Source organism: Kogia breviceps, chromosome 11 (genome assembly GCF_026419965.1).
Source record: "Kogia breviceps isolate mKogBre1 chromosome 11, mKogBre1 haplotype 1, whole genome shotgun sequence".
NCBI classification, from domain to species: Eukaryota; Metazoa; Chordata; class Mammalia; order Artiodactyla; family Physeteridae; genus Kogia; species Kogia breviceps.
This window is the reverse complement of record NC_081320.1, coordinates 89,418,322-89,445,723: the sequence shown is the minus strand read 5'-3', so window position 1 is coordinate 89,445,723 and position 27,402 is coordinate 89,418,322. Positions and strand designations below refer to the sequence as shown.

Here is a 27,402-nt window from a genome sequence, read left to right as displayed (position 1 = left end):
GTACCACTCCAAAGCATTTTATGTCAAAACATAGGGTGATAATTTTGCATTAAGAAGTGTAAAACACCACGATATATTAGAGTGGCAACCCAGGATCATCTTAGAACAATAAATGGAGAAGCAACACCAGGAAGTGGAAATTTGTGGAGAAATCTGTCACTTAGTGTATACTTCTGTAAGGCCAATATTGGTTCACTTAAGCAACAAGATATCCAAAAAGCCACCAATTACCAGGCAGCAAAGACTGAGTGGGGAGCCTGGACTTCCGTCTTTGCCTGGCTGTAAAAAGGTGCTCCTCCCTGCCCAACCCGGGTGTATCAGAGAAGGCTGAGAGGGAAGCCAAACGTACACCACTACCCAGAGGTAACAAGGCCTTCTACCCATCCCCAGCAGAAGCAGCAAGAAGGGACTTGGACCTCCCTCCTCCCAGCCTAGGAGGCGTCAGTGGAGGCCTAGCAGGGAGCCTGAAATCCCACCTCCACCAAGTAGTAAGGAATCATCCCTGTCCTCCCAGGGTGCCAAGGGAGCCCAAATGGGGAGCCTGGACCTTCACCCCCACGTGATGGTAGCAAAGCATAACCTCCCTCTCCCTGAACCAGCGCAGCAAGTCAGAGGAGACTTGCTGAAATAGATTTTGATAAGATCCAGTCTCATGACATAATAACCAGAAATTTCAAGGGTACAATTGGAAATTACATGTCAGACCAAGAACCAGGAAAATCTTCACTTGAAAGAGAAAAGATAATCGACAGACATCAACCTCAAGGTGACACAGATGTTGGAATTAGGCAAGAATTTTAAAGCAGCCATCATAAAAATACTTCAGTGGGCAATTATGAACCCCTGAAACAACTGAAAGTCTCAGTAAAGTAACAGAATATATGAAGAAAACCCACATGGAAATTTTATAATTTAAAAAAATATAATCATTGAACTTTTAAAAACCAGCAGAACAGAGGGGACACAGGAAAGAATCAGTGAAGTGGAAGAGACAAATAGGAACTACCGGAACTGAACAACAGAGAGAAAATGGCTGAAAAAAAGTGAACAGAACCACAAAAAGCTGTGAGATGATAACAAAAGATGTCATATTTGTGTCATTGGAGTCTAAGAAATAGAGGAGAAAGAGAACGATGTTGAAAAAAGTATTTGGAGAAATGGCTGAATATTTTTCAAATAGGGAAAAGAAAGAATAACTGAAATTCTTTCAAATATGGAAAAAGATGTAAACCTACAGATTTAAAAATCTGGGCAAAACTCTGAATGGATAAACCCAAAGAAATCCATACCATGAACCATCATAATCAAACTTCAGACAATTAAAGAATTAAAGACCAAGAAAATATCTTGAAATCAGCAAGAGAGAAATGAAACATTATATACAAGGCAGAAATAATTCAATTGACAGCAGATTTTCATCAGAACCGTGGAAGCTGCATGGTTCTAGCACAACCTTTTTCAAGTGCTGAAAAGAAAGAACTGTTAACCCAGAATTCTGTACCTTGCAAAATTATTTTTCAGGAATGAAGGAGAAATAAAAAAATTCCCAGACACAGGAAAAGAAAGAGGACTTTCCACCACCAGACCTACTCTAAAATAACGGCTTTAAAACGTTCTCAAAACAGAATGGAAATGATTTTTAAAAAAGGAAACTTGGAACATCAGGAAGAAAGAAAGAACAATGGCAAAAGCAAAAACGTGGCTACATAGAATAGACCTTCCCTCTCCTCTCGAGTTGTCTAAATTATGCTTGATGGTCGAAGCAAAAAGCATAGCATTGTTTGACCTGCATCTCAATGTATATAGAGTAAATATTTAAGACTATTATGACCTAAACAGGGAGCCTAAAAGGAGGTGTTCCTAAAAGGAAATGGTTCTAGATTAAAAGGTGCTACAGACATATATGCAACAAAAATCTACTTTGATTGGATTATGATTTTTTTAAATTCAAAAGGTTGGAAAGTTTGGGGAAATTTTAATACAGATGGGATATTTGATGATTTTAGATAAAATTATTGTTAGTTTTCTTCAGTGTGATAGTAATGTTGTGGTTATACAGAATAATGCCTTTATTCCTAAAAGATGTGTGCTGAAGTATTTAGGGATGAAATATAATCAAACTAACTTTCAAATGGTTCAAGGAGAAAGACAGTGAGAAACAAATAAAACATTGTCAATCGTTGACTGTATGAGGAAGGTTTGAGCGTTCTCCTTGTACTATTCTTTCAGTTATTTGGTATGTTTGTAGATTTTCATTTTTTTAAAGTTGGAGGGGTGGACTGATGGATAGATATGTGAAAGAGCAAGTATAGTAAAATGTTAATCGTGAAATTTAGGTGATGAATAACTGGGTGTTCATTATAAATTTATTTCAATTTTTCTGTATGCCTGGAAATGTTTAAATTAAAATACTGGGAGGGGGAAGCTGAGGGAACATATCAAAACCCAATGCCCGCCCCCAGCACGCCCGATCCTCCCTGGCCCAGTTAAATACATACTTATCATAATTAAAATAAAACTTATCATTTGTCATGGGAAAAAGCTTGCCTGGCTTCCTGGCTGGAGAAACCCTACCAGTGCCTTACTCTTTTCCCATAGTGGGAAAGTCCCAGGCAGTGCCATTGTCCACACCATCAAACTGAGAAGTATCCTCTGAGTACTGCTGATTGTCAAGGAGAGACAAGCCTGGACAAGACCAGGCTGGGCTTATAGATACTCCGGTTTCCCAGAAGGTACCCAAATTTTAACGGAGTTAATGCCCCTTATGTGAGCAGCTGAGGCCTAGGAGTAGTCAGAAGCATGTTGGCGGTGGTGAAGAGCCAAACGAATTTTGGATTATATATGTACGTTGAAAATATACTTATATTGGGATTATATTTACTTTTAGGCGAAATATATATATTAGAACTACAATAAGAAAACAACTCCCATCATGGTGGGAGTTTATAACACATTAAGTACCAGAGTTAAGAGTTAATAGACAAAGAAATGGAAAAATTAAAAAGAATATAGAAGATATAAACCTTATCATTAAAAAAGATGGATTTTATGATACACAGATCGCTATAACAGTTGACAAGAACTCTTCAAGCCGTCCCACCTGCCTTAGAGTAACTGCTCAAGTATTTCAGTGTCAGCTGAAACTAACACAACATTGTAAATACCCCAATAAAAATGTATTAAAAAAAATTTCAGTGTCAGCTGATCTCTCCAATGACAAGACCATGGAGACCGTTCCTGATAGCAACAGCATCACACCTGCTCTGGTTCTTGGCCTACTGCAGACCTACAGGAGGAGCTACGTATGCTGTGAGATACTGAAGATGTTCTGAACTCTGACTGCACAAAGACACTCAGCTTCTGACCCAGGTCAATAGAAAATGAACCAATCTTCCAAGTAAATCTCATTATTTAAGGCAAGGCCCGTATTCTCTTGAAGCTCATTCTCCCTCTCTGGTCCTTGGAGTGGCAAAGAATCTAGCCATTCCTGCCCCATTTCCTCTAGTTTTCTTCCATGTCCCCTGTAAAATTTCTCATCTCCTGCCACCACCTGCCTACAGGCTCCAAGTGGTACCCACTGCTGTGAATGACAAAAAGCAATCCATCCCTGCACCTGTCATGACAAAACTCCTTATCTTATCTCCCCAGCAAAAGAGTTCAATCAAACCAATCATTAAAAACAAATTAATTATGCTTTATACCTCCCCAGAGATTGCTGAGCTAAATGAGCCAGCTAAGTGTTTGGAAAGGAAAAACAAAACTCTCAGCCGATTCATCCCATCTTACATCCATCTCAAACCATCCCACTTTTCTGGGTTAGTCCTTCTATATTCTTATTGCTGGAGCTGGAACCAGCGCTGGCCAGGAAAAATGGCCAAGAATGGAAGAACAGATGAATGGATGAAGATGTGGCACATATATACGACGGAATTACTACTCAGCCATTAAAAAAAAAGAAAGAAAAAATGCCATTTTGCAGCAACATGGATGTAACTAGAGATTATCATACTATGTAAGTCAGAAAGAGAAAGGCAAATACCATATGCTATCAAGCATACGTGGAATCTAAAATATGACACAAAACGAACCTATCTACGAAACAGAAACAGACTCACGTATATAGAGAACAGACTTGTGGTTGCCAAGGGGGAGGGGGTTGGGGGAGGGATGGAGTGGGAGGTTGCGGGTAGCAGATGTAAGCTATTATATACAGGATGGATAAACAACAGGGTCCTACTGTATAGCACAGGGAACTAACTATATTCAATAGCCTATGACAAACCATAGTGGAAAAGAATCTTTTTTAAAATGTATACATATGTATAACTGAATCACTTTGCTGTACAGCAGAAATTAACACAACATTGTAAATCAACTATAGTTCAATTTTTTTAAATGTAAAAAAAAAAAAAATGGCAGCAGACGCCAGGGCTTAGGCGGCTGGAGGGTGACAGAAACATTCCTGCAAATATGTCCATGTGACAGTATTGTGTGACCAGCTTTTCTGTGGGCTAGGACACTCTAGCACAAGTCAGAGGAAGCACATTTCCAAAGGAGACGACAGAGGGAGGTGTGTGCAGAGTGAAAGACCCCCTGCTACTTATTCAGTGACACCTGCCACATACATAGGCCCCTGCCCTGCCCCACACCTCAGTGTGCCCCCGGGGTGATGTTTTTTCTCCCTAAGCATATGCCTCAAAGGAGTGGTGTGAATGGGGCACTTACATTTTGTCACCAGACTTCCTCTCTCAACCAAACATAATGATAATCTGTGAACTGATTAATCCATTTGTCTCCATGGAGTTAAAAAAAAAAAAAGTCTTCTTTCCAGTTTTCCAGAAGGTTTCAAGACCACCAGTCCAGGTCAGATACCCTTCTTCCATCCCACTTCTGGATCCCTGGGCTATGATAAAGGGAAGATGAAGATTCTCCTAGGAATAAGGCAGCTTGGGAGGCAGGCTACTTCAGGAGGCTGAGCGAAGCTTTTCTAATAATACTTTTACACGGTGCTTCAAAAATGTCCAAGTTGTTCTGCAACACATTAGGGTCCAGTTTTTGGTTCAAGCAGTTAATAAATGACTGAGAAAACATGTATGACTTTGACCTCTACATTAACTGAATGAGGTAAGTGGGAAGAGTATTATCACCATTATGAGGCTCAGAGAAGTGTAGGTACTTCGCCCAAAGCTTGTGAGCGCAGGAAAACCTAGAACTGGATGTTCAGGCCTCAAAGGAAACACAGCTTCTAATTCCTCCTGTGCCACTGACATGAGGTTTGATCCCCATGAGATATTAACCTCATGTCCCTTGTGAATTTTTCATCTGAAACACGCAAACTGGGCCCCACCATCAGTGTGGCCCTAGAGGTGGCCCCCAAAGCCGGGCTGGACGCGTAGGGTGGGTGACCAAGCCTGCGCCTCTAAGAGCTCCGCCCCGCCGGAGGCTCGAGACCTCTGCCTCAGAAACCCTGCCCGAAAAGGCTGGGGACGCACGGGACTTTCTGATCTAGGGCAGGGTCCGGCCGCACCATCCCTGCTGGTTCGAATCCCAGGGATCTCCGTCGGACCACAGCTGCGCTGGATTAGAGACGCCAAAGGAACTCCAAGGGTCTCCAGCCCGCATTAAACCCGGAGCTGCTCTCTTCTCGTCGGCATCTCTGGCGCTCACATACGCCAACAGCTGGATGTGCCCGCCAGGCCGGTGTTACCCCGAGTTTGTGATCCCTGAAGGCGGGACACAGAAGTCGGAAGCGAGGGCCCGCGACCGCCTGGAGACACCGCGCCCCCGCGCCAACTGCTCGGGATGGTGAGCTCCGGCTGCGCCTGCGCGCCGGGCCTGCGCAATGGGCGGGGAGGCGGACGGGTGGGGCCAGGTGGGCGGGGCGAGTACCCCAAGGCAGCTGGTGCTTTGAAACCCTAGGGCAGAGAGACTGTTCGAAACCACCAGATCCCGGAGGCGGAAGCTGCTGGGCACCCTCCTTCACTGAGGGCACATGCCAAAGCTTCGGTTCTGCGGATTCTGTCGGTGGGGACGAACCAATTCTTGGCGCACCTGTGGGCAGGACTTGAGGGGCGGGACCGGGAAATGTGGTAGCAATAATGTCACTGCTCCAGGTGTGGCCCATCTGTGACGTCATGGAGTACGTAAATGAGATACCGATGTAGACGTCGCGGATCCCTTGCGCTCTTGCCAGGGCCTGTGTGACATCACTGTGTCACCGGGAGGATGCCCTGACGTCACAGTGCCATAATGTGCTGGGAGGTGGGATGGGACGCCTTTGAGCCGGTTCTACGGACGCCAAGGTTCCAGGGGAGGGGGTGGGGATGATATCACAGGTCCCACGTTCTTGCAGATGAGGTGCCATCCAGGAGCCCTAGACCATCTAACTGCGTTTCTCCCTCCCCCCAGGACCCTATACTAGCCCTGAATCCCGAGACAAGGAGGTAAGCGGGAAAAATCCCCTTCGTGCGCCCCAAACCCCTAGCTACATTCCGGAAGGAGGGGGGAGAACCTGAACTCTTCCTCTAGGAAGAAGCCCCCGCGGGCTGTTCTTTCCCCCAGGGCTCTCCTGTTTTCCCAGAGCGAGCGCTAGGAAGCTCCAGGCTGCGCCGAGGATCTCTCGCGCCTTCTACCCGCCCAGCAGAGAAGTCCAGCCGGGTAGCTGCCCCACCTCCTGCGCTAGAGATGAATCGCAGGCCTAGCAACTTTGGGAAGGGCCCCAGCCGAACTCTCCTTTCCTCTCGAAAACCGGCCTGAGCCACGCTGGGCATGTGAGGCCAAAGGAAACTTCATGTCTGAAAACGGGGGGTGGGGGGGTGGTTCAGAATCTTCCAGAGGTGTAGCAGGAAAAAATTGGCCACCTATAGAGTGGACAGGCAATAAAACCCACCCAGCATTTCTGACCGTCTCGTTGCCTTTTCATGCGACCCACAGAGTAGGATCAGGCAGTTGTAGCCTGTGCCCTTCCATTTGCAGTCGCTGTTACTGCAGTCTCTGAAATCACTGCCATGAGGATAGACTGCAGCCAGCTACGACGCCTATAAGTGGCTCCTGCGTCCACCAAGATGGCAGAGGCATTGAGAACAGGCTGGAGGTCTCTGGGCAGCACCCTGTCCCACTCCCACCCCGTCCCCCAAACCTCTGCGCTTGGGAATTCATTCTTCCAAGGACGTACACTCGGTACTGAAAGTCTCTCCGTGACAGGGCCTGGGGATGGAGGGGCGGGGATTCATGGTATCAGAGGTGGGTGGGCCAGAAAGGAAAGCCTCCTGGCAAACCTCCCTGTGTCACAGTCCTTACTAAGTCCTTGAGTTGGGGCAGAGGTTCTTTGTGTCCTGGGGAGGTGGGAGGTGGTGCAATGTGAGGGACACGGGGCAGCAGCAGTCAATCCCTGAGAAAAATGGACTCCCCAAAAGAGTAAAGGAACCAAGTGAGGCACTCTCTCAGGTCCTCAGAGTTGATCAAACCTCTGGGTAGTAGAGTGTGTGTGTGTGTGTGTGTGTGTGTGTGTGTGTGTGTGTGTGTGTGTGTGTGTGTGTGTGTGTGTGTGTGTGTGTGTGTGTGTGTGTGTGTGTGTGTACCCACGCCCTGTCCTCATCTTGGAACAATCACTTAAACGGGCGAGTAAAGGAACAGATGTGGATTTTCCCCCGGGGCGCTAACACAAGTCGCGGCCAAGTGTGACCCATACCACAGCCTGCGCTGCCTGGGCCCAAGCTGTCGAAGCCCAAAACCCACTGACTAACCCTCCCTCCAGATGCCCAGAGGTCACAGTTCTCTGGGATACGGGCTCCGCTCTCTCCTGGAACGAGTCCTTTTGGACCCGAGGGGTAAGAAGGCTTGGGCTCTTGCTTGACTAGCGGAGATCCCATAGGCCGGTCCAGAACCGGCAGCGCCCCGCCCCTCGTTCTCAGTGGGTCCTGGGACCAGTCAAGGAGGTTTGGAGGGCAAGACCAAATGCAGACAGGACCTACGGCGGAAGTTACTCGGGGTTGCGGGCAGGACACAGCGAGGTGCCCCGATTCCTGGGCCGCCCCTCCAGGCCTGTCCAGCAGGGGGCAGCGTGGCTCCGAATGCTGAGGGCAGGACTCGTCCACGCCGTCCCGGCCAAGGTCACAGAGAGAAGTTGGGTTCCCGCACCGCCGAGTTCAAGCCCGCCGAGGGCGGGGAGGCATTCCCAGAGGAGGTGAGGATGGCGCAGCGAAAGGCTAGAGCGTTTTAACTCCTGCAGCCCCGGCACACGTTTTCAGACCGAGGATTGGTGGTCCCTGTTGCAGGTAAGCTCGGCGCAGCTGTCTCCGCGGTCGCTGAGCGCCGGGCACAGAAGCCCGAGAGGCTGCGCTCGGCTCGGGAAGGGCCGCGGGCGCCACCGCCTGAGCCGCCGCGCGGTCACGGTGCTGGAGCTGGGGGAGCCCGGGGAGCCCCGCCCCGCCCCAAGCTGGAGAGCCCCCTGCAGCCTGGCCTCTAATTGTGGGAAAACTAGGCGCCCCAGGGAAGGTTCAACTTGTGGAGGGCGGACTCAGATTTCTCCTCCGAAACTCCCCGGGCCTCCCAGGGCGCCCGCCCCCGCCATTCCTGACAAGGCTTTAAAACGGCAGGAATCTTTGCGGACTTGGAGCCGGGATCCGGGCAGGGGACAGGCCCCAGCCAGAGAATTGTGTCAAGGGGCTCCTAACGGAGGGAGGGATGTCGTTTTGGGGCTTGGGGAGGCAGCAGTGATTATGTACTTGTAGCCGCGTATTGGGGCCCGGGGGACGGTACTGGTCTGAGGCAGTCCGTGGGGGCGCTTCCTTCCCCCCCCCCCCCCAGTGCAGCAGCAGCAAGAGACCAGGAGGGAGGCTTTTCGTTGGGGAGGTGGGTTACGTGCTCTTCCCTTGGTGGACCCTAAGCGATCCCGACACCCGGAGATGTTGGGATTTCTCACGGCCGATGTATTGGCCGCGGGCTCGGCTTCTTTGTAAACTCGGAGCCCTTCGGAGATGAGGACTGGGGAGACTGAGACCCTAAGACCAAAGTGCAGGAGAAAAGTAAGAAAATAAATATGGGCGGGGTCCGAGGTTGACCAACACCGGGAGAGAGGAGGGCTGCTCCACCCATCCCAAACCGCTGACGCTCATTAGGGGAAAGTTGCTTTAGTGGGACAGGTCGGCTTGGGCAGCGAAACCCCGCTCCTCTCAAAGAAAGGAGCCGTCCTGCATTTGGGAGGGAAATTACCCATCCTGCAATGCCTGTAAAATAACCGTTTATTTAATATTTTTAAAAACTCCAGTGATAAATGTCCGTTACCGATCGTCAGCATAAAGTGCCAATCGCAGTACACCGTCCTGCTCCTAGGCTTCTGCTCGCTCGCGGTGATGCGGCCGCGGAGCAGGGGAGCCGGGGGCCGGGCGCCCTCCAGCCCCGGGGCCCGAGGCCCTCGCCCCGCCGTCGGAGTCCGGGGGCCCACCGCCCGCTGCGCGGCAGGAGCTGGGAGGGGGCGCTCCCCGGCCCCGCGATCCTGGGGCCCGGCGGCTGAAGCAGATACAGGGATTACACTTTTGCAGGCTCCCAGGGGTGGGGTTGGAGGCGGGAGGAGGGGTTGGAGGCTGCGAGAGAGCACAGAACTTCTTTTCCTCTCCCCTCTCTCTCCGCAGTCAGAGTTACAAGCTTATATGGTCAAAGGAAAAAAAAAAAAAAAGAATAAAGAAAACGTATAAAATAACAATAGAAAAAGTAATACTTCTGGGAGAGGCGCCGCTGCGGCTCCGCGAAGCTTTCGTTCTTTTTTTTTTTTAATGCAGTTTCCCTTCCGCCACGTGAGTACCTCCTTTTGGCCAAGAGTTTAGCCGCGTCCTGGGGGAGCCGCCCGGGCGGCCGGGGTCACGGCCCGGGGCGGGGCTCTGGAGTTCCGCGTGCGCCCGGGCCCCGGGGGACGCGTTGGGATGGGGGAAGGTCCCGGGAGGCCCTCCCGCTGTCCGCCAGAGTCGCCTTCGGCTTCTGGTCCCTCTGGAAGAGGGGGGCGGCGTGACCCAGGGTCCGGGTGCCCCGGAGGCTCTATTTAGCATTTGATCTTGGAGGTTTTGAGCTCCTTCACCTGTGAGTGTAGCGTCTTGTGGACAGCGAGAGTCCTGGATTGGCAGAAGCCTTTTCCGCACTCTTGACACTTGAAAGGCTTCTCTTTGGAGTGAATATATCTGAGGGCAAAAACAGACCGAGAATTAATCCTTGCAAAATGACGCAATGTTATAAATGTTAGAGGTAGTTATCCAAGATCCCCTCCCACTGCAACGAGGAGCTTGTCCTCAGAAGAAAGGAGGTTTGGGGGTACCTCGTGTGGAGCAGGGCAGTGCCAAGTTTGGGGATGGAGCAGGGAGGTGAAGGAGACACCTCGGTCTGAGCCGTGCACAGGTCCAGCTGGGCCGACCCCTGCCTTCCTGACCAGGGGCCAGAATGGCCTCCTTCTAAGGCCTGAGTCGACACCGAAGGTGAGTGAGGGGACCTGGGTGGGACCATTGGCTGGAGCTGTGTGGTCCCAAACGGTAATCCCCAGCCACGTGTGGTTATTAATATTCAAATTAGGTAAAGCCGCAAAGTTAGTTTCTCAGCTACACTAGTTGCCCATTTCAAGTGCTTGACTGTCATTTGTGCCACGTATCACTTTTCATCATCCCAGAAGCTTCTATTGCACAGCCGTGCAGACGGGGGAAGCTGTCTGTGCGCGCCTGTCTGGAGCTTGGGGCCTATATTCCTCACATGTTCTCTCCACCCATGCTCCAGGAACCCACCCCTGAGCTTTGTTGGTTTCCTTCCCGACTTGGGGGAATCCCAGAAACTTAGAAGGCTTGGGACTTGGTAGGGGGTGGGTCTCCTGAAACTCGGCGTTAGGGAGGAGGCTGGTGAGGACAGAAGCAGACAGCCCGCTCTCTTCTGGGCCACCCGCAGTACTGCACCTGTGGTCTCGTAGGTGGTCTTGCCTCCGGAAGGCTTTGTGGCAGATGTCGCAGGTGTAGGGCCGCTCGTCTGTGTGTGTCCGCTCGTGGATGAGGAGGTTGTAGGACTTAGTGAAGTGGCGGCCACAGAATTTGCAGACGAACTCCTTCTTGGTTTTGGAAGGCAGGCGTCCCCTCGTGGGCTTCTTTTCTGGGGACAGCTTGGTCACATCCAGAAGGGCGCCCAGCCCACCGGCGGGGGACCCGGGACCCTCTCCCCGGCCCAGCTTGGACGGATCTTCTTGCGTGGCCGCCAAGGCCAGGTTGGCAAAATCAAAGCGCGGCTTGGTCTTGAGCGCCGCGGGGCCGCTGCCTCCAGCGGTGATCTCGGGCTTGGGCTGGATGACGTGAGGGAACCAGGGGAAGGCAGGCAGCTGGAAGCGTGCGTCCACCAGGCTGGACACGGCGCCGGGCACTTTGGAGAAAGAGGACCGCGGCAAGTGCATCGCGGGGTAGCCCAGCGTCCACTGGTGCAGGTGCACGGCATGCAGCGCGCTGAAACCATACAGATTGGGCAGGTGGTCCGAGGGCACCGTGGGCAGGCCGTTCACTGCCTGAAGAAAGGAGTAGTTGGTGAGCTGCAGAGATGGATGGATGGGCACCGGCGCTGGCAAGGTTTTGCTGCCCATGGCCGTAGTTGCAGTATGTTCTCAATCTCGATCTGCAAGGAAAAGAAGAGGGGAGGGGAGAGGAACAGACAAGTTCAGGGTAAGTGCCCTCCTTCTGAGTTCCAGCCCAGCCACACCTTCTCTGTCCCCCAGAGCCAGAGCTGGGGAACCTAAGACCCCACCCATGGAGCTCACTGCCCTCACCGAGAAGACAGGAACCCTCAGAATTGCAGGACTCCTTCCCACTGGCCTCCAGCAGAGAGACACAACTTGATACAGAAACCAAACTAAATCCTATGCCAGGCGACCGACTTAAAATGAGTCTACAGTGTACATGACACTGAGAAGGGCATAAGCACAGGGACACTGTCGTGTAAAGACTTACATCCAGGCAAGCCTGAGTCAACAGAGAATTACACTCTCCTGTAAAGATAACAGAAACTTGGAAGCACACTCACACATTCATGTGCAGATAAACAAATACAGAAGTGCACGCTGACAGATAAACACAGACTCACACATTCTGAAGCCGAGTTGACAACAAGGTGCAAAGATAAACTGCGACAAGACAAGCGGTATTGTGCTACTAAACAAAATGCAGGGGGGAGCGCTGGCGCACATACATGGGATCACACCGCACCTGCAAAGAGCTCCACAGACAGACAGCACACGTCAAACGCCCACAAATCTGCACATCTCCGAGGTCCTGTGCATTAACCTCTACTAGCGGATCATCAATTTGGCTTCTAGAAGCCATGTCACCTTTCTCCTTACAACTCTCAACACTGACCTCAAATTTGCTTTTCTGTATCACTATTAACGAGTCCTTTTGACACCACCCTCTCTGCAGCTCCTTGCGGACTGACTCCCTTCCATAGCCCTTGGGGGATCACCTTTGTTTCAGCAAGGACGCTAACAGCCACATTTATTTACTCACTCAAAAGTCTGCCGTCATGTACAAGGGGGTGTCAGTGCCCTCCCTATCCCATCGGAAAGGGGGGCAGGGTCTTGGGGCTCTCAGGATGTTTGTGCGTGTGTTGAACACCCCCTCCCCCGGCAGGTGGGTTTGCCTATGAGTAAGAGCGTTGAGGCTGGGCCTCAGCTGCTGTGGGCTATGCACCCTCCAAACGCAAGGCCAGGGAGCTTGAGCAAAGCCAGAGGGGAGTCAGGCTGATGTGACAAGCAGTCTCCTGGCCTTCTTGACTCTAGGTCAGGGTCCCTAGCCTCCGTGGACAGGTCTAGAACTCGGCAGACAGACCTTTTATGTCTGTGCCTCCCAGACATTCCTAACTCGGGTCTGTCCAGTGGAGGCAAAAACAGGGAGAAAGAAAGGTGAAATCACACAGAAGACCCTGGGAGACTCAAGTGCCGAACTCCGTCTCAATAAGTCACCGGGGAGCAGGGTGCTTGGGACTCACTTCTCCTTGCCTGTCTCAACCCCCTGCCTCCCACTTCTCCCTTTACTCCTTATTTCCCCTCTCCTCTTCCTCAGATCTTTCTTCCAACCTGCAGCAGGTCCCCATCCCTGGGCTTCCCAGGCCCCTGCTCTGTTCCCTCCTTCACAGCACACGCTGACACCACCCAGGCAGCTGCTGAAGCCTAGCTTACCCCCAGCCCAGGCCCCTCAGGCTCCGGCTGCCTTTCACTACAGGGAAGCTCTTAATGTGTGGGCAGTGCCCTGCTGTTCCCCGGAGGATTGAGGACAAGGCTGACCTAGAAGCCCTTCCCCCTGGAAGCTGTTGGGGAAGGTCACTCTCAGTGGGGTGGGCCCTAAGGAAAGAGGCTCTGCTGGGGGTGGAGGGAGCAAAACACCGAGAGCCGGCAGAGATGTCCTCGTGCAGGTTAAATCGAATGAAAACCGAGTCGGACCGCAGCAGTTAATTCGGCCTGGGGCTCAGGGAGGTACAGATCTGGGTGGGAGCGCGGAGCAAGGACGCCGGTGGCGGAGCCGTGGCCTCTGCAGCAGTGTTCTCCGTTGCGTCGATCACGGGTCGGGCCAGGGACAACCCGAGACCCTCCTACAGCGTTGAGACACGGCGAAGCAAAATACGAATTGGGCCAGAGAGAAAGCTAGAGCCTGTTTGGGTTGGGAAGGGGGAGGGGGGAGAAAGAGGAGACGACTCGCCGACTTCAAAGGTCTGCCCAGAGTTAGGCGAGGTGAGCGCTCTTTGATTTGCTGTCACCTCTCCTTCCCCTCCCTGCTCTGGAAATCAGATCCTTATCTCTGGCTCCCCGGGGCCCGCAGGGCGCCGCCCGGGCCTCCACTCGCCCCCCTAGTGCTCGGCCTATCCCCGGCGATGGCGACGGAGCGCTGGGCAGCACCCGAGCCCGGACCGGCTCCGTGCGGGGTCGGGGATCCCACCAATGCCTCGGGTACTAACCTGGCCTCTCCTCGCCCGCCCCCCAGGAGCAGAGACCTTGGGCTCGGTAAGGGGAGGGGGCGCCTGCAGCCGACACTGCTCTTGGGAGCCAACCGTAACGGGCTATCTGCCCAAAATCTTGTTTCCCCCAACACTCAATTTCTTTTTCTCAGTGGCGCAGCCAGTTTATTTTCTGCCACATTCCGAGGGCAGGGTTCCCCAGGCCCTCGTCAACGATTTTCCCGGGGACGAAATTCGTTCGAAACGTGGCTCTCTACACTAGCAGTCCCAAGAATGGGCCGAATTCACTATCCGGTTCCAGGCAGTCAGCTAAGAGAAAAACACAGCCTCACACCCGCCTGTCCCGCCAGAGAGGATGAGCAAACGCCCGGCCCCGCTGGCTCCCGTTGCCCTGACACCGGAACCCCAGCGTGAAGGCTTTAGATCTTTAAAAGCGAGAGGAAACACCTCTCCCCAGGCCCCAGGCCCGGCATCCACTCGGCAAGGAGCTAGGACCTCGGGACCTGGGAGGTGCGGGTAACGGTGCTGACCACGCGCAGCAAACGCCATTCGCGCTTCCCCGCCCGGCTCCCCGCGCTGTGCAGACACTGTTTCCCTCGTGCGGTAGAGCGCCAGTCCGGGGTCTGCAGCCAACCCTATGCTGGGCATTAATGAAGTGTGCAGAGTCTATTAAAGTAGTTTATTCGGGGCTAATTGAGCGTGAGCGAGTTAACTGTTTGCATTAATGAGGACAGAGCGAGCTCCATGAGCTTGCGCCTGGAGGAGTCTAGCATCAGCCCCAGAAAATCATCCTTGACACAGAATCCCCATCACGTGTGGTGACCGGCCTCCGGACCCCTGGCGAAAGGACTGACCAGCACGGGACACTTCTGTTTAATTCTCCCAACGAACGAGCTCGAAGGAACCCTTCGGCTACGCGGCCATCACCCCTGCATTTAAACGCCTGCTGCGTCCTCAGCGATCTGCCCCCCAGTCTTATTGAAATCGCAATTCCTTCTTGGAGCCTCGGATAGAACATCTACCCACGGGTCGCCCTCCATCCGTTCCCCCCGCCCCCCGCGTCCTTGCCAGCCCCTCTCTTCTCTAGGAGGCCATGAACCTGAGAGATTAACTAGCCTTGCACGTGGTTTCTGTTCCCAAGAGCCAGCGCGCAGCTCTTAACCCGGGTGAAATTTACCAAATTGTGGCAACAAAGAAACCCTCGCAGCTACACTATACTCCACGAGCCTACCCCGCTACTGGCCGAGCTGCTGAAAAACGACTGGATGTGGGTTTTCATTCTTCTCATCAGAGAAATTTGGTGGGGAGAAATTAGTTCAGCAGGCAGTCCGTCACATCTTTCCCTCTCTTCTCCGGCTCCCACCTTCCCTCCTGAAGGGAGACAGGCACGCGAGCAAACGAATCCTTCCCTTCCAAGCCCGAAACTGAGGACACCCGCGGCTCCACAGTGTTTCCGCTACTGCGGCGTGCGGGTCTCTGATTGGGAAGTCGTGTTCGCGCCCCCTGCGTGCTCCCCTGCACCGGGACAGTCGCGGGTTACGCTCCAGGCCTTCACCACACAGAGCAACCATCGGATAGAGAACACCCCGAAGGCAGAGCGCAAGTGCGAGGCGGCGTCAGGCACGCGGCCCTGCGCTCCCGGGTCGGGCCGGCCTCGTACCTGAGCGCAACTCGGCCAAAGACAAACGCTCACGAAAGCGCGACCCGGCGGGGGCATGCACCTGTCCCTGGCGCGGGCGCCTGCGGCTGTAGCCATCCATCCACTCCCTCTTCCTTCTTCGTCAGCTAAGGCAGGTCAGGTTGGGCTAGGCGCGCGTCTCGGGAAAGTCTGTGCCCGCTGAAGTTGCTTCGGTTTCTTAGAAGGGGGGGCCACAGGCTGACTTCTGAAGTCCGCGGGCACCTCGCCTGGGATTCCGCGAAGCCGGCCGCGCTGGGGGCAGTAGTGGGGACCCGCCCCCTCATTCCCCCGGGGTCAGAGGCCGAGGACCCCTCACGCGAAGCCCCTGAGCCAGCACCCACAACCGCCCAGGACTGCAGCTGCTCTCGCTTTCACAATGGTCCTGCAGCCTTCGTTTCGCGAGAGGAGCTTCTTTCTGGGACATAGAGAGAGAGAGAGGAGACACCCGCCGATCGGTGACAGGGGACCCGGGAGTCCTGCCCGCATTCCCCTCGCCGAGCCCGGGCGCCCAGGGCTGCAGTTACCTTATTCCGCTGCGGTCCCGGCGCTGCGCGCGTCTCTGGGGCTCCCGCTGCGGGGGACCCGGGAAGCCAGAGGCGCTAGATTCCACAGCGTCCTGGCCACTCCGAGCGCCCGACACGCGGGAGCGCTCAGCGGCCCCGGAGTCCTGTCCGCCCGGGGATGGTGAACTTCTCTCGGGGCTCCTACGTTGGGTCTGAACCCGGTGCGGCTGAGAACGTACTGGGGAAGAGACCGAGCTCCGACTCACTCACCCCTTAGCACCGAGCCGCCTACTTATTTTAATCCACCACCCTCCCTCCTCCCTCCCTCCCTCCCCCCTCCTCCTCCCCTCTCCCCCTCCCCCCTCCCCCCTCCCCTCGCCTCAGGATTCCTCCCTCCCTCCCCTGCCCCCCCAACCATCCTGCCCTGCGCATGCGCACTGAGAGAGAAAGTTTTGCTGACCCGGCCAGCCGACTGTGGCAGCGGCGCTCGCTTGGCCCCGGCCTCCCGCGAGCTGCGTCCCCCGTTCTTCAGTCCTGTGCGACCCTTTCTGCGTTGTTAGGCCCACGAGGTCCCCCCAAGGCGCGCTAGAGGAAAAACAACGTCTAGCAGATGAAACCGGGCTGAAACCGCGCATTTCGCAGTCCCCTGCCTTGGAGCCTAGGACACAGCCTGTGCAAGGTCGGGGCAGGCGGGGAGGGTGCGTCGGGATCCTGGCGCCTTAGTTTGGGCTCCAGCGCACCTTGGCCCCTGCTGACTAGCCTCTTCTCCCGGAATCCCTTCTGGCGTGGAGCATCTCCTGGACGTCCGAGAGTGCTCAGTTGCCAGGGCGCTAACCCAGACCCTAATGCCTGTGGGTGACCCCAAACCCTGCGTTAGGAGTTCGCTAGAAAGATTAGAGGCGGAGGATGGGGCAAGAAGTCAAGAAAGTTATTTCCCTAGGACCCAAAACCTTCTGGGATTCAAGCCCTCTAATCATGTATTCATTTATTTATTTTAGGAGGATGGATGAGAGTTTGGAGGATGAGCTGCACAGGCGATTCAAGCTGAAAAGTTCTTCAGCTCCAGGACCTTTGAGTCCAAGGGATTGGTTCAGGTGGAGTTTGTGATCTAAGTGAGGGTCAGGGTTTTGGCTGCAAGAAATTCTGTCTTCACTGCTTATGCTTTAAAAAGGAGAGTACTTGTACCATCTTCACTGCCTGGCTCTAAAAGCTGACCTCCAGCTGACCCCAGCCCAGATCCCTCCCCGCCATCTCTCTGGAACAGCCAGCCCTGGGTCCGGAGGAGGGGCTGGTTTCTGGGGCTTGCCTGAGTCCAGATTCACACCACTGCACTCCTGGGGTTTGCCCCAAGACTGCTGCTGAATGACCCCTCTGAGGTCTGGAGACTGGATCCTAGCCTCAGTGGGTCTCTAGTATATTGGTATTGTGTCTCTGGAAGAAGCTGCCACTTTGTCCAGATTCAGTCTGCAAGTCTGAGCTGACTGGTTTTTTTTTTTTTTTTTTTTTTTTTTTTAAGACTCTTGGTTCCCTGACCTAGGAAAACGGTAGTGGAAATGCCCCCCTAAAAGTAATAATTGGAGGACACCCCGGTCTTACCCCCAGGCCTTTAGAACAGAACCTGGCCTCCAGCCCCTAGGTAACTTTGTCTTGGGCAGGGAGGAGGAAAAAGGGTGCAGTCCTTGCCCCAGGGGACTGCATTCACCCCCTGCAGGTTAGTGCTAGAGTAAGGGACCCGTGTAAGTTTGTCCACGCAGCTGGAATCCTAGCAACTTCCAGCATAGAGCTACATTCTGGCCCTTGGGAGGCCCCCTGGGAGGCCCCTTGGGAACAGAAGGAGCTGAGATCACTCCCTCCGCTGAGATTCCAAGGCAGCAAGTCCCAAGAGCAAGGAAGGCTGGGAGGGCAAGTCCAGCAGGGCATTCCTGGACTTGTACCGGCTTCCACCTTGGGCCAGGGAATCTGTGTGCACAAGGCTCGGGCTCTCCTAGGAGACCAAGCTTGGCACCTTTTATTACCAGCAGTGAAAGAATCCATAGAGGCCTCCACAGTAGGCCATCTGGCTGGCCAGACCACTTAGGAAACGTCCCCTAGGAAGAGGACATTCAGGAAGGATGGAGCCTTCGGGGGTGTACATCTCTTGCTCAGAACGCCACCCAGCGCAACTGTGCTTCCTCCATCTTTCCCTTGCCTTTTTCTCCTGAATCAGGGCGCCTGGCCAACCTGCCTCAAAGACTTCTAGAAAATCTCCAGGTAGTAGGATCCCTAAAGAGCTCCTGGAGAAAGTTTTTAGGGATCCTAAAGAAAGGGCCATGCAACCCGGTTGTTTAATGCTGCTTTTGCCAGGTTATCTGGAAAACTGACCCCCACTCAGGTCAAATCCTGTAACTTAGCTGGTGTGGGGCAAGATGGGGCTGCAAGGCTGGAGCTGGTCCCTCCTGGCCCAGCATCTCAGGCTTTGCTTCTCCAGCTGCTTGCTCTGGAGCTGGTCTGCAAGGTAGGACAGGACAAGGCAAGAGAGAGGTGCAGGACACTGGCATTGCCCAGCGTCGGATCTGTTTCAGACACCTGGCTTCAATGCCATTCTTTCTAGGTCTTGGACAATAAACACCCCCCAGAAAGCTGGGATAATGAAATTCAAGATTTGCTAGCTGCCCTAGAGAGTCCTCCAACTCAATCTGAGCACCCAAGGGGATGACCCCCAAACCCTGGCCTCGATCTCCAGTGGAGACCAACCAGATCCTAGTTCCCTCTGGACCCACCGCAGGAAGAAACCCGGGAAGCTAAGAACGCCTCGGCTTCTCTATGCAACGGGAACAAAGGGGGGCTCCTCCCCCCCATTTAAGAGAAATTGATCGGACCAAACTAGGTCTAGGTCACCACGCTGCGCCTGGACTGCAGCTTGGATAGATTGAGCAGAGCAGGATTCAGGACACGTAAGGGCTACCAAGTTACTTTACAGCGAAGGCAAATTCGTTTAAAACTTGCAAGGACATCATGGTTCAAATATGGTCAACGGCCTCGCTATAGGGGACCCAACCACCCTATGGCCCCAGAGCTCAGTGAAGGTGGAGAAACTCCTGTCTGGACGCCCATGCCATTCCTGGGCGTCCCGCACACTCCGCCCCCGTGTCTGCAAGCTTTGCTCCTCGCGTAGAGCCCGCGGGCACCAGCCAGGGACCAGACCCCGCGCAAACTACGCCGCTGCTCCTTCAGGTTCGCCCATCCACCGTCCGCCCGCCCGGCGCAACCCCGGGCGCCCGAGTCTGGGACGGAGCAGTCTCGGGGAAATGGTCCCACAGTAGCGACCAGGCCTCCAGGTCCGGGTTACTCCCCGCCAGTGCCGATGGGGTCCAGCAGGAAGAGATACCCAAGCTAGCCCGTGGCGCCGGGTCGTGGGCCGCCCTGAGCCCAGTCCCGCAGAGAGCCCCCGCCCGCCGCCGCCTCTCCTGGGCTCGATGGGGTGGTGACAGCCTCTGCTGGTGTCCCCATCCCATCCCCAGACCCTCTCCGGACCCCTGCTCACTCGGAAGGAACAGTGCCCCAGCCTGCCTTCGGAGTGAAAATTGAGCAGCTTCCAGAAAATTAACTAGAACGTGGCTTACTTTGCTTTGGGGGGTTTTGGATGAAAAATGAACCCCACCTCTCCTCACCTCCCAACCACACAAAAGTGACCTCATTTTTTCAGAAAATGAAATTTACTTAGTGCTAGGTGAGCTTTTGCTTCCAACGCAAGCTTTCCTGTAACTACTTTGTGGACAATTAGGGGGTCTGCTCATTTGACCCCCCTTTAAGCATGTACAGAGCTTTCAAATAACCGGGAGATTTAGGTATCCCTCTGTAATCATTTAGATGATGGATTGTAATGGCTCAATAGTTCCTCTGGAACCATTACGATCAATCAGGTCAAAATCCAGCTTTGAGGAAAAGTTTTTAAGCACGGGAGGTAGGCAACATGACATCCACACACACTTGCGGAGATAACAGGCTCTGATAAGGTACAAGCAACGCCAGGGTCTTAGGAGAAGAGACCACAGGTGAACCCAAGAGCCGGTGTTTATTGTGACAGCGACAGGCAAGTTACAGTATCAAAACTGAAAGGGAAACTGAACTGTTTTTCCAGGCAGTTCCCGTTTCCTAAGTGCTTTATGAGCACATAAGTATCTTGTAACTATTTGTCACTTTAATAAATAAAACAATTCATGCATGCATATATCTATCCTTGGTTTTTGAGATGTATGAAGCACGAATATCATGTGGAATTACATAAACTCTGGGCATACTAGCACCGGTAAAACGGAACGAAAATCAAGTCTTAAATTGTGAAGATAAAATGTAAAATGTGCGCAGAAATTGTGGGGAGTTTTTACTTTTTGTACAACTGTGAGTTGTCAAAATTATTTTCGACGGATCTACGTTCTAAGATTACTGAATTTTCCTTTTATTCAAAGGTGGAAATAAATGTATTAGAAACGACGCAGTGTCTAATCAAACTGTGGATGATGAAAAAAGAAGTTATTTTAACTGAATCGCGTATAGTCAGGGGGAAGCCCTGCGGACTGAATTACCTTACTACACCCGCGGCGCTACGTCGTTGACGGGCTACACAGGCGGCGGTCGGCGCTGGAGGAATGAGCGTTGGAGGTAATTAATTTCCAGACACTGGAGGGTTATTATCTGCATAGCGATTTCCGGCGAGGGAACTCGGAGCAAGTCTGGCTGCGATGTTTTATCTACAGACTTGGGGACGCAATCCTAAAGAAAACGCGCCACCTGCTGGTGAGTAAGTGACATCTCCCGGTGCCCCTTCCCCGAAAAGTCTCACATCCAGTTGTCTCCGGGGAGGGTTTTTTTTTAGTTTGTTTTTGTTTTTTTCCTTTAAATGTTCTTTTCTGAGTCACGAAATTCGCCTTTACTCATGTAAAACTACACACTGCCCTTCCAAAGAACAAACACGGATTCTGTTTTCCCTGCTCCAGATTTGTGAGGGTGGTTTTGGTTTTGTTTTGTTTTGAAGAATCCGAAATCCTTGGCGACTTTCTACCACCATCAGTTTCTGGTCCTGGGAAAAACGGTGAACCAGGATCTACTGTGAAAGTTTTCTGCACCCTCCGAGCTGGGTTAGCGCTACCTCCTAGGTAGCTCCTTGGAGATGAGGACGCTCTGGCTCTTGCGTCCACTTCCTCCCTCCCTCCCCAGCTTGGAGGAGCATCTGGACCCGGGCCCCTCCCAGGATTCCCAGTCGGGCTTTCTGAAGAACCAAAGGAATGGAGAGGGAGAGCCTGCTTCTTCGAATCGGATTCCCTGAAACACGCCATGCCTCCTCCTACCCTCACCTTCCTCCCTGGCAGGCCACTGGATTCCAGGTCCTTTGCTGCTCCCTTTCCTTCCCGGAATTCCCTACAGGGTATTTTAGCTGGACCCTCTCTACTCCTTGGCATCAAAGCTGCAACTTAAAAAAGAAAAAAAAAAGTTGTTTTAAATTTTATTGGGATGTAACTGACATATAACATTGTGTAAGTTTAAGGTGTACAACCAGTGGGTTTGCTACATTTATATATTGCAATATGAGTACTACCGCCATAGCGCTAGCTAGCTCACACCTCTATCACTTCACATGATTATAATTTCTTTTTTTGTGGTGAGAACAATTATCACCTAGTTTCTTAGCAACTCTGAAGTTTACACTACAGTATCGTTGGCTATAATCACTATGTTGTACATCCAGAACTTACCTACTAGGTGCAAGTTTGTACCCTCACCATCTCCCCCATTCCCCCAGTCCCCAGCGCCCAGCCCCTGGAAAACACCATTCTACTTTCCGTTTTACAAGTTCAGCAAAGCTGAGTCTTTGATGCTCTCTGTTCCTTGTTATCAAAGCTCTGGCTTTCGGGATAGAGACCGGAAGGGAGACGTCCTAAAAATATACCTGTTAACGTGCTCTTTGGTCTGTCTTTTGCATGCAGAAGAAAACAGGGTGTAGGAGATCCTTGGGGGCTTTGGCTGTGCTGCTCTCACAGGCCCCTATCCAACTTCCTTACAAAACTCCTTGCAGGCACCCTGGGAAGTTTAGAGCTGAAATTGCACAATTTCTAATAAGGAAGAAAACAGAGGCTGAAATTGCTTTCCAAGACCAATTATTCCAAGACTCTTACAGCACTCTTTGCAGCAAAGGCTTGAGATCATGTGCAGAGAAAACAAGCTAGGGCCCAGGGAAAGACAGGCTCCCTGCCCGTGCTCCAGGCTGTCGGAGGAGGGCTCTGTTTCCTGCCACCCGTCACTGTCTGCTCCAGTAAGAGGTAGGGTTTCCCAGTTCCTTATCCTGCGCTTGCAATGAGGAGTGGAAAGGGAAGGGACCTGACTTAGACGTTCCAAAGAACTACTAGGGCCACCAAAGCTCCCTATGTGATGTGAAGCCCTGGGGTGCCTCCCGCATGCATGAATAACGATACCGACTGGATGGAAGGGGATAGGGGCTTCTGCCTCTTTAGTGTTTATGACTGGGGTCTTCCTGCATTCAGACTGTCACACTGAAGAAGTCCTGGGTCCCCAAAGTGGTGGCCCAACTGGGAGAGAAGCAACCACCCGTGGAACTTGGAAGGCATCCAGATACAGCTCCAAGGGTGGTGTCCATCCAGCAGGTGTGACTGCGACCCAAGCACTGGCATTGAGGAGGTGTGAGGCGGGCTGAGAGATTGGAATTGAGGACGCTCCATAATCTTTGCCCCTTGGGAAAATCCAGAGTGACCAGCAAGCTAGGAGAGGACCAACCCCTCTGCTAGAAGAACCTTCGTTCCTCTGATGTCTGCGAAGTTCGGCTCGGGAGGAGGAGTGGTATTCGTGGATCTGAGCCGTGTCATAGTATAGCTGAACATCTGCACAGAGCAGGAAACCACACTCCCTATGTCAGCCACCATCAAGGGCCAGGTGCCCTTCCTCCCTGCTCTCAGCGGGCACTTAAAATGCCAGCTCTCACCATAGCTCCCTTATTCCCAGGTGACTCCAGGCAAACATTTGCTGGTCACGTCTCCAATCCCCCTACATGAGAACCTTTCCTCTGAAGAGAAAAGCATTTGCTGAAACACTCTGAGCAAATCCAAAATACAAAAAAGGGGCATATATTAGCACGTGAGTTTGCACTTCAAAATGACTAATGGTTGGGTTCCTTTCGGTATATTTGGGTATTCGTTTGCCTATCACATGTCAATGATGAGGGAATGGAGAGAAAACTTAAAACCAGAGCATAATTATCAATGTCTTCCAGATAAAGAATTTCTGGAATCATGGCTTGGTTTGCCAAAAATTCTGTCTGTCACAAACATTTCAGGAGATTTATCTTAAAAAGGATAAGCCATGTAGGGTAGAGGGGCTTGTGCTTTCTTAATATTCTGAGAAGACAGCCAGGGGGTGCTGCAGAAGGCCACGGGGCCCATATGAATGGAAAAAGCCGGGTTCTCAACGCCCAGGCTTTGCTGCATGAGCAGCAAAGTGCAGGGGAGCATGGAGAACCTCAGGGCATTTCCATCTCAAGCCACTGGGTGCAAAAGCCACCCACTGAGGAAAGGGAGGACCCACAAACACCCCTCAGCTCAGCTTAAGAGCTGGTCCTCAGCTAGATCTTGCTGGAGTGGTAACTGACAGCAGGTTAATGGTTTAAGAAAGTGCTTTCCAAGTTCACGGCCACAGCAACACCCCGAGAGGTTTTTTCACAATGCAGACTCCCAGGCCCTGTCCTCAGAGTTTCTGATTTAGGAAGCTGGCAGGGGCCCCCGAGAGTCTGCTTGTTTCAAAAGCTCCACAGATGATTCAGATGCCGGTGGTCTTTGGAGCCCATGCACAGTGAGAACTGGTGGTAAAGAATGATTCTGCCCCGTGGTATCTGGGTTTTGCTAAGGAGGATTCTGAGGATTGAAAAGTTATCCGGAGTCAGAGAAGAGGCTCTTCATTAAAGCAGTTTATACACTTTGAGTAGGTGTTTCTTCTTTATCTTTTCTTTTTCTGTAAGAGAAGAGGTCTGGACTGGATAATCATCAAAAGCCTCTCAGCTCCAAAACTGTAGGATCCACTTTGTGCCTTTGGGATGATGAGTGAAATGGGGGCGGGGCTTGGGTTTCCCTCCACCCACATCATGGAGGAGGCTCCCAACATGTAGAGTTTATCCAACTGAGAGAGTCATCCTGGTTCTTGAGAAAAATACCCCCCCTCAGCCGGCAGAGGAAAAAAGTCATTTCTGCAGAACTCCTTTGGGAATACAGAGGCCCCGGAGGGAACCAGCCGGCAAAGCTGCCCTCGGAAGTTAGGTCAAACAGAGGCCACAGGGATGTGTAGGTTCAGGCACATGGGAATTAGCTTCTGTGTTGGGAAGCTGATCACATTTGAGGTAAAGGGAGGGAATAGAGGCCTCTAACATCACCTGGTGGGCCTCTCTCATTTTTCAATCCATAGTTCATTATATGAGTGTTACTGGAAGCTTCGAGAAGGAGGAAGGTGCTAAATGGGCTACATGGTGAGATTGGGTTTGCCCACACACCCTGCACATTCCGTATCTTGTAACAGGTTTGACGGGTGGTTATTCACACAGAAGCAGTGTAGACAGCTGAACGGAAACCCTAGGATGGCTGATTATTCTCCTGTGTTACTGGGGTCATGACATTTGGTGCCGGCCAATGGGGAGTTTTTTATGTTTTTATTCTGACAGCACTTTCCAATTTTGTTTTGGTAAAAACATGTCTATTTACACGCCTCTTAACAAACATGCCACTTTACATCTCTTATTAATTTTAAAAGCGGTGTAAAGGGTTCCAGATGAGTACGATCAATTTTAGTCACCGATGGTGTGTAGATGAGGTAACGTAAACATCTCTTTGAAAGTGTCTATACTGATTTCCTTGTGTCAGGTGCACCCAGGGCCCCTGGCTTGATGGAAAGGACAGTGATTTCTATCACTAACACCCTCGGAGTGATTTAAGGAGCTGTTGCGTGACGCCTCCAGCAGAGCCGCATTACTCCCGTCCCCCCTGTTTTACTAACAGAGACGTGAGGTCAGGGGCCTCCCGGTGGCTGGGCCGAGGCTCACGAGTGCAGTCCTGGAAGTGGAAATGGGCTGGAACCTCCGAGGGCAGAGCCACACACGGTTCTTCCCAGGGTCCTCTCCTCTCCTGAGCGCGCGGGCCCTGCGCTCCTGTGTGATCGGCCTGAATCCTCACACCAGACCCAAGAGGTCAGCAAGATGATTATTCTCACTTTCTGTCTGAGCAGATTTGGCTTCGAAATATCCCATTACTTGTCCCAAAGTCACGTAGCTAGGTAAGTCTGGAGCCACGACTTAACCCCACATGCATTTGATTCCAAAGCCCAAGTTCACGATGAAGGCAGCCTCCCTCGGCAGTACTCAAAGTGTGTCTGCTGGTGGCTTCGGCCTCACCTGGAACTTGTTAGAAATGCAGGAGCTCAGGCCCGGCCTCAGACCTACCGACTTGGAAGCTGCAGACCCCACTCTGATCCTCAGGCCCAGGCTTTAGCCCTGCTCAGGGTCTTAGCTCTAAACACAGGATTTAATCTCAGCTTCTAGAATAGACACCTGGAAGCTGCTACGTGTACAAAATCAAAGGCCCGCAGACGAAAGCGTAGAAAAACTGCATCACCCAACTGTAATGTGCCCCCAGGGACCCACAAACTCTGCTTTGGCCCAGGAGTGAGCAGTGCGGACTGGCCAGCGACCTGACCCTGGCCTTTCCTTTCTTCTCCTCTCCTGGCTCCAGAGGTTGGACTGACTGAGCAGAGAATCCACTGAGAATAGTAAGCAGGGCACAGCCTCTCCCTAAGAGAGGGGAGGCGTCAGAGTCTGCTTTAGGAGATGGGGCATGAGGGATGTAGAAGAGCCTAACCGTGTTTGGGGAGCCGTAGTACCTGCCTCCCTCCTCCTAGTAGGAGAGAAAATAAGAAGGGGCTCCTGGGATCTTCTCTGGTGGGGCACAAGCTTACACAGTGACGTACATATTAATCAGGATATTTGTACATTGATAGTGCGTTGCTGTTGGGTCAGTTTGGCACAGGTAACATTTTTGAATTCAAGAGGCATCCGTCATAAGTGACTGCGTGTTAAAATCACGCAAAGGGCTGACCGCTCACAAATCCACCAAGTTCTTAAATATGCCTTCTTGTTTGATCATCCCAAGCTCTGCCAAACTCGGTGGAGTTACGGTACCATCCTCATCAACAACCCTCTGCCAACAAAAAGGAACCCGGTCTCAGCAAGTGGGCTTCATCTTCTCTTCAACTCCCCTCTTTGAAATCCAACACAGAGGATGCCGGAGTCGAGGCACAGTGGCCCGGGGGCCAGCTGTGCTGGGAGCATCCGCAGGGCCACATGCGGACGGACGTCGGGCCGTGCTGGCGGTCCGGTCTCCCACTCCACGTGTTGTCTTCTTCTCCAGGAGCCCAGGGCTTTCACGCTGGCCCTGTTTGACTTTCTCTCTTCTTCTGAGATTGGAGGGGTTGCAAGAATCACCACATCAAGGGAACTGTGCATTTTAAGAGCAGGGTCTGGAAAGAATCAAGTTTAACCTACGCGATTGGCATAGAAATGGTAGAATTGCCTCTATTCCAAAAAGCACAGAGTATAAACTCTTGGAGGAACCTTAAACATATCATCTTTGACACCTCCATTTCACAGGCGAGAAATTTGAACCTCCAAATACGATTTACCCAGTGACACAACTGCAACCCGGAGCTAGATTTCCTGACATCTGGCGAGGGGCTCCTTACACTTTGCTCCCTGTTCCCCCCTTCCTGTGAGTTCAGTCTTGAAAGGAGGGGGTCTTACGAGGGTCTCCCTTTGTCCTGTGTCTTCAGAGGACAAAGCCCGCACGAGGGAATGATGTTCTGGGTAAGAGGCTCTCTACAAACCCCACGGGCACACTGCGGTATAAAGATGCCCCCACGGATGCCTGGGCCTGGGGTTTGGATGATTGCTCCTCACGACGCAGCAGCTTTATGAAAACATTAAATGTCATTACTTATTTCTTCATGTCCAAAATGTATACTTCAACATTTTCTCTCTGTAGACAAGTGTCACTTTTACTGCAATCTTCAGGCCAGATGTTCCTGGTATAAGTGGTAACAGCTGCCACGCTGGCAGACGTGTGGCTCCAGCTAAGTCACTTTCCAAAAGACCCCAAAGCCCTCTCTGCAAAAACACTGGCGTGACAGGAGAAACCCATACCTGGCCCTCCTGAGCCGCTCAGGAAAGCACCGTGGAGGCTGGCA

At 52.3% G+C, this 27,402-nt stretch overlaps 1 protein-coding gene and 2 long non-coding RNA genes across 6 annotated transcripts in view; 1 reads left to right on the top strand and 2 right to left on the bottom strand.

Moving 5' to 3' along the window:
- LOC136792180 (uncharacterized) overlaps nt 1–5,813 on the bottom strand; it is a 44,289-nt gene extending 38,476 nt beyond the window's left edge. The window contains exon 1 of the long non-coding RNA XR_010835629.1: nt 4,726–5,813. This is a non-coding gene — a long non-coding RNA (uncharacterized lncRNA). The remainder of the gene's footprint in view (nt 1–4,725) is intronic.
- Nucleotides 5,814–8,114: 2,301 nt separating this feature from the next.
- LOC136792179 (uncharacterized) lies at nt 8,115–22,075 on the top strand. The gene is made up of 4 exons (XR_010835628.1): nt 8,115–8,276; nt 17,136–17,231; nt 20,586–20,913; nt 21,152–22,075. It is a non-coding gene; the product is annotated as an uncharacterized lncRNA (long non-coding RNA).
- OSR1 (odd-skipped related transcription factor 1) lies at nt 9,225–20,865 on the bottom strand. Of its 4 annotated transcripts, XM_067008058.1 has the most exons (6): nt 20,703–20,865; nt 16,598–16,722; nt 16,159–16,375; nt 15,678–16,049; nt 10,929–11,628; nt 9,773–10,172 (listed from the first exon to the last, which is right to left on the bottom strand). In XM_067008058.1, exons 5-6 carry the CDS (start codon nt 11,594–11,596, stop codon nt 10,037–10,039), a joined length of 804 nt encoding a protein of 267 aa, XP_066864159.1. In that variant the 5' UTR covers nt 11,597–11,628; nt 15,678–16,049; nt 16,159–16,375; nt 16,598–16,722; nt 20,703–20,865; the 3' UTR covers nt 9,773–10,036. The 4 variants fall into 4 exon arrangements, with proteins under 4 accessions (XP_066864161.1, XP_058934233.1, XP_066864159.1 ...); XM_067008059.1 differs by lacking the exons at nt 16,598–16,722; nt 20,703–20,865 and having other exon boundaries at nt 15,678–15,811; nt 16,159–16,404; XM_067008060.1 differs by lacking the exons at nt 15,678–16,049; nt 16,159–16,375; nt 16,598–16,722 and having other exon boundaries at nt 9,225–10,172; nt 20,703–20,837.
- Nucleotides 22,076–27,402: the final 5,327 nt, after the last annotated feature.

What these genes read in the sequence shown, in the direction of transcription:
- OSR1 (XM_067008058.1), bottom strand. Translation starts at nt 11,596, where the DNA reads ATGGGCAGCAAAACCTTGCCAGCGCCGGTGCCCATCCATCCATCTCTG. An exon ending in GACCACCTACGAGACCACAG is followed by an intron (nt 10,173 to 10,928) that starts GTGCAGTACTGC and finishes TTTTGCCCTCAG; the next exon opens with ATATATTCACTCCAAAGAGA.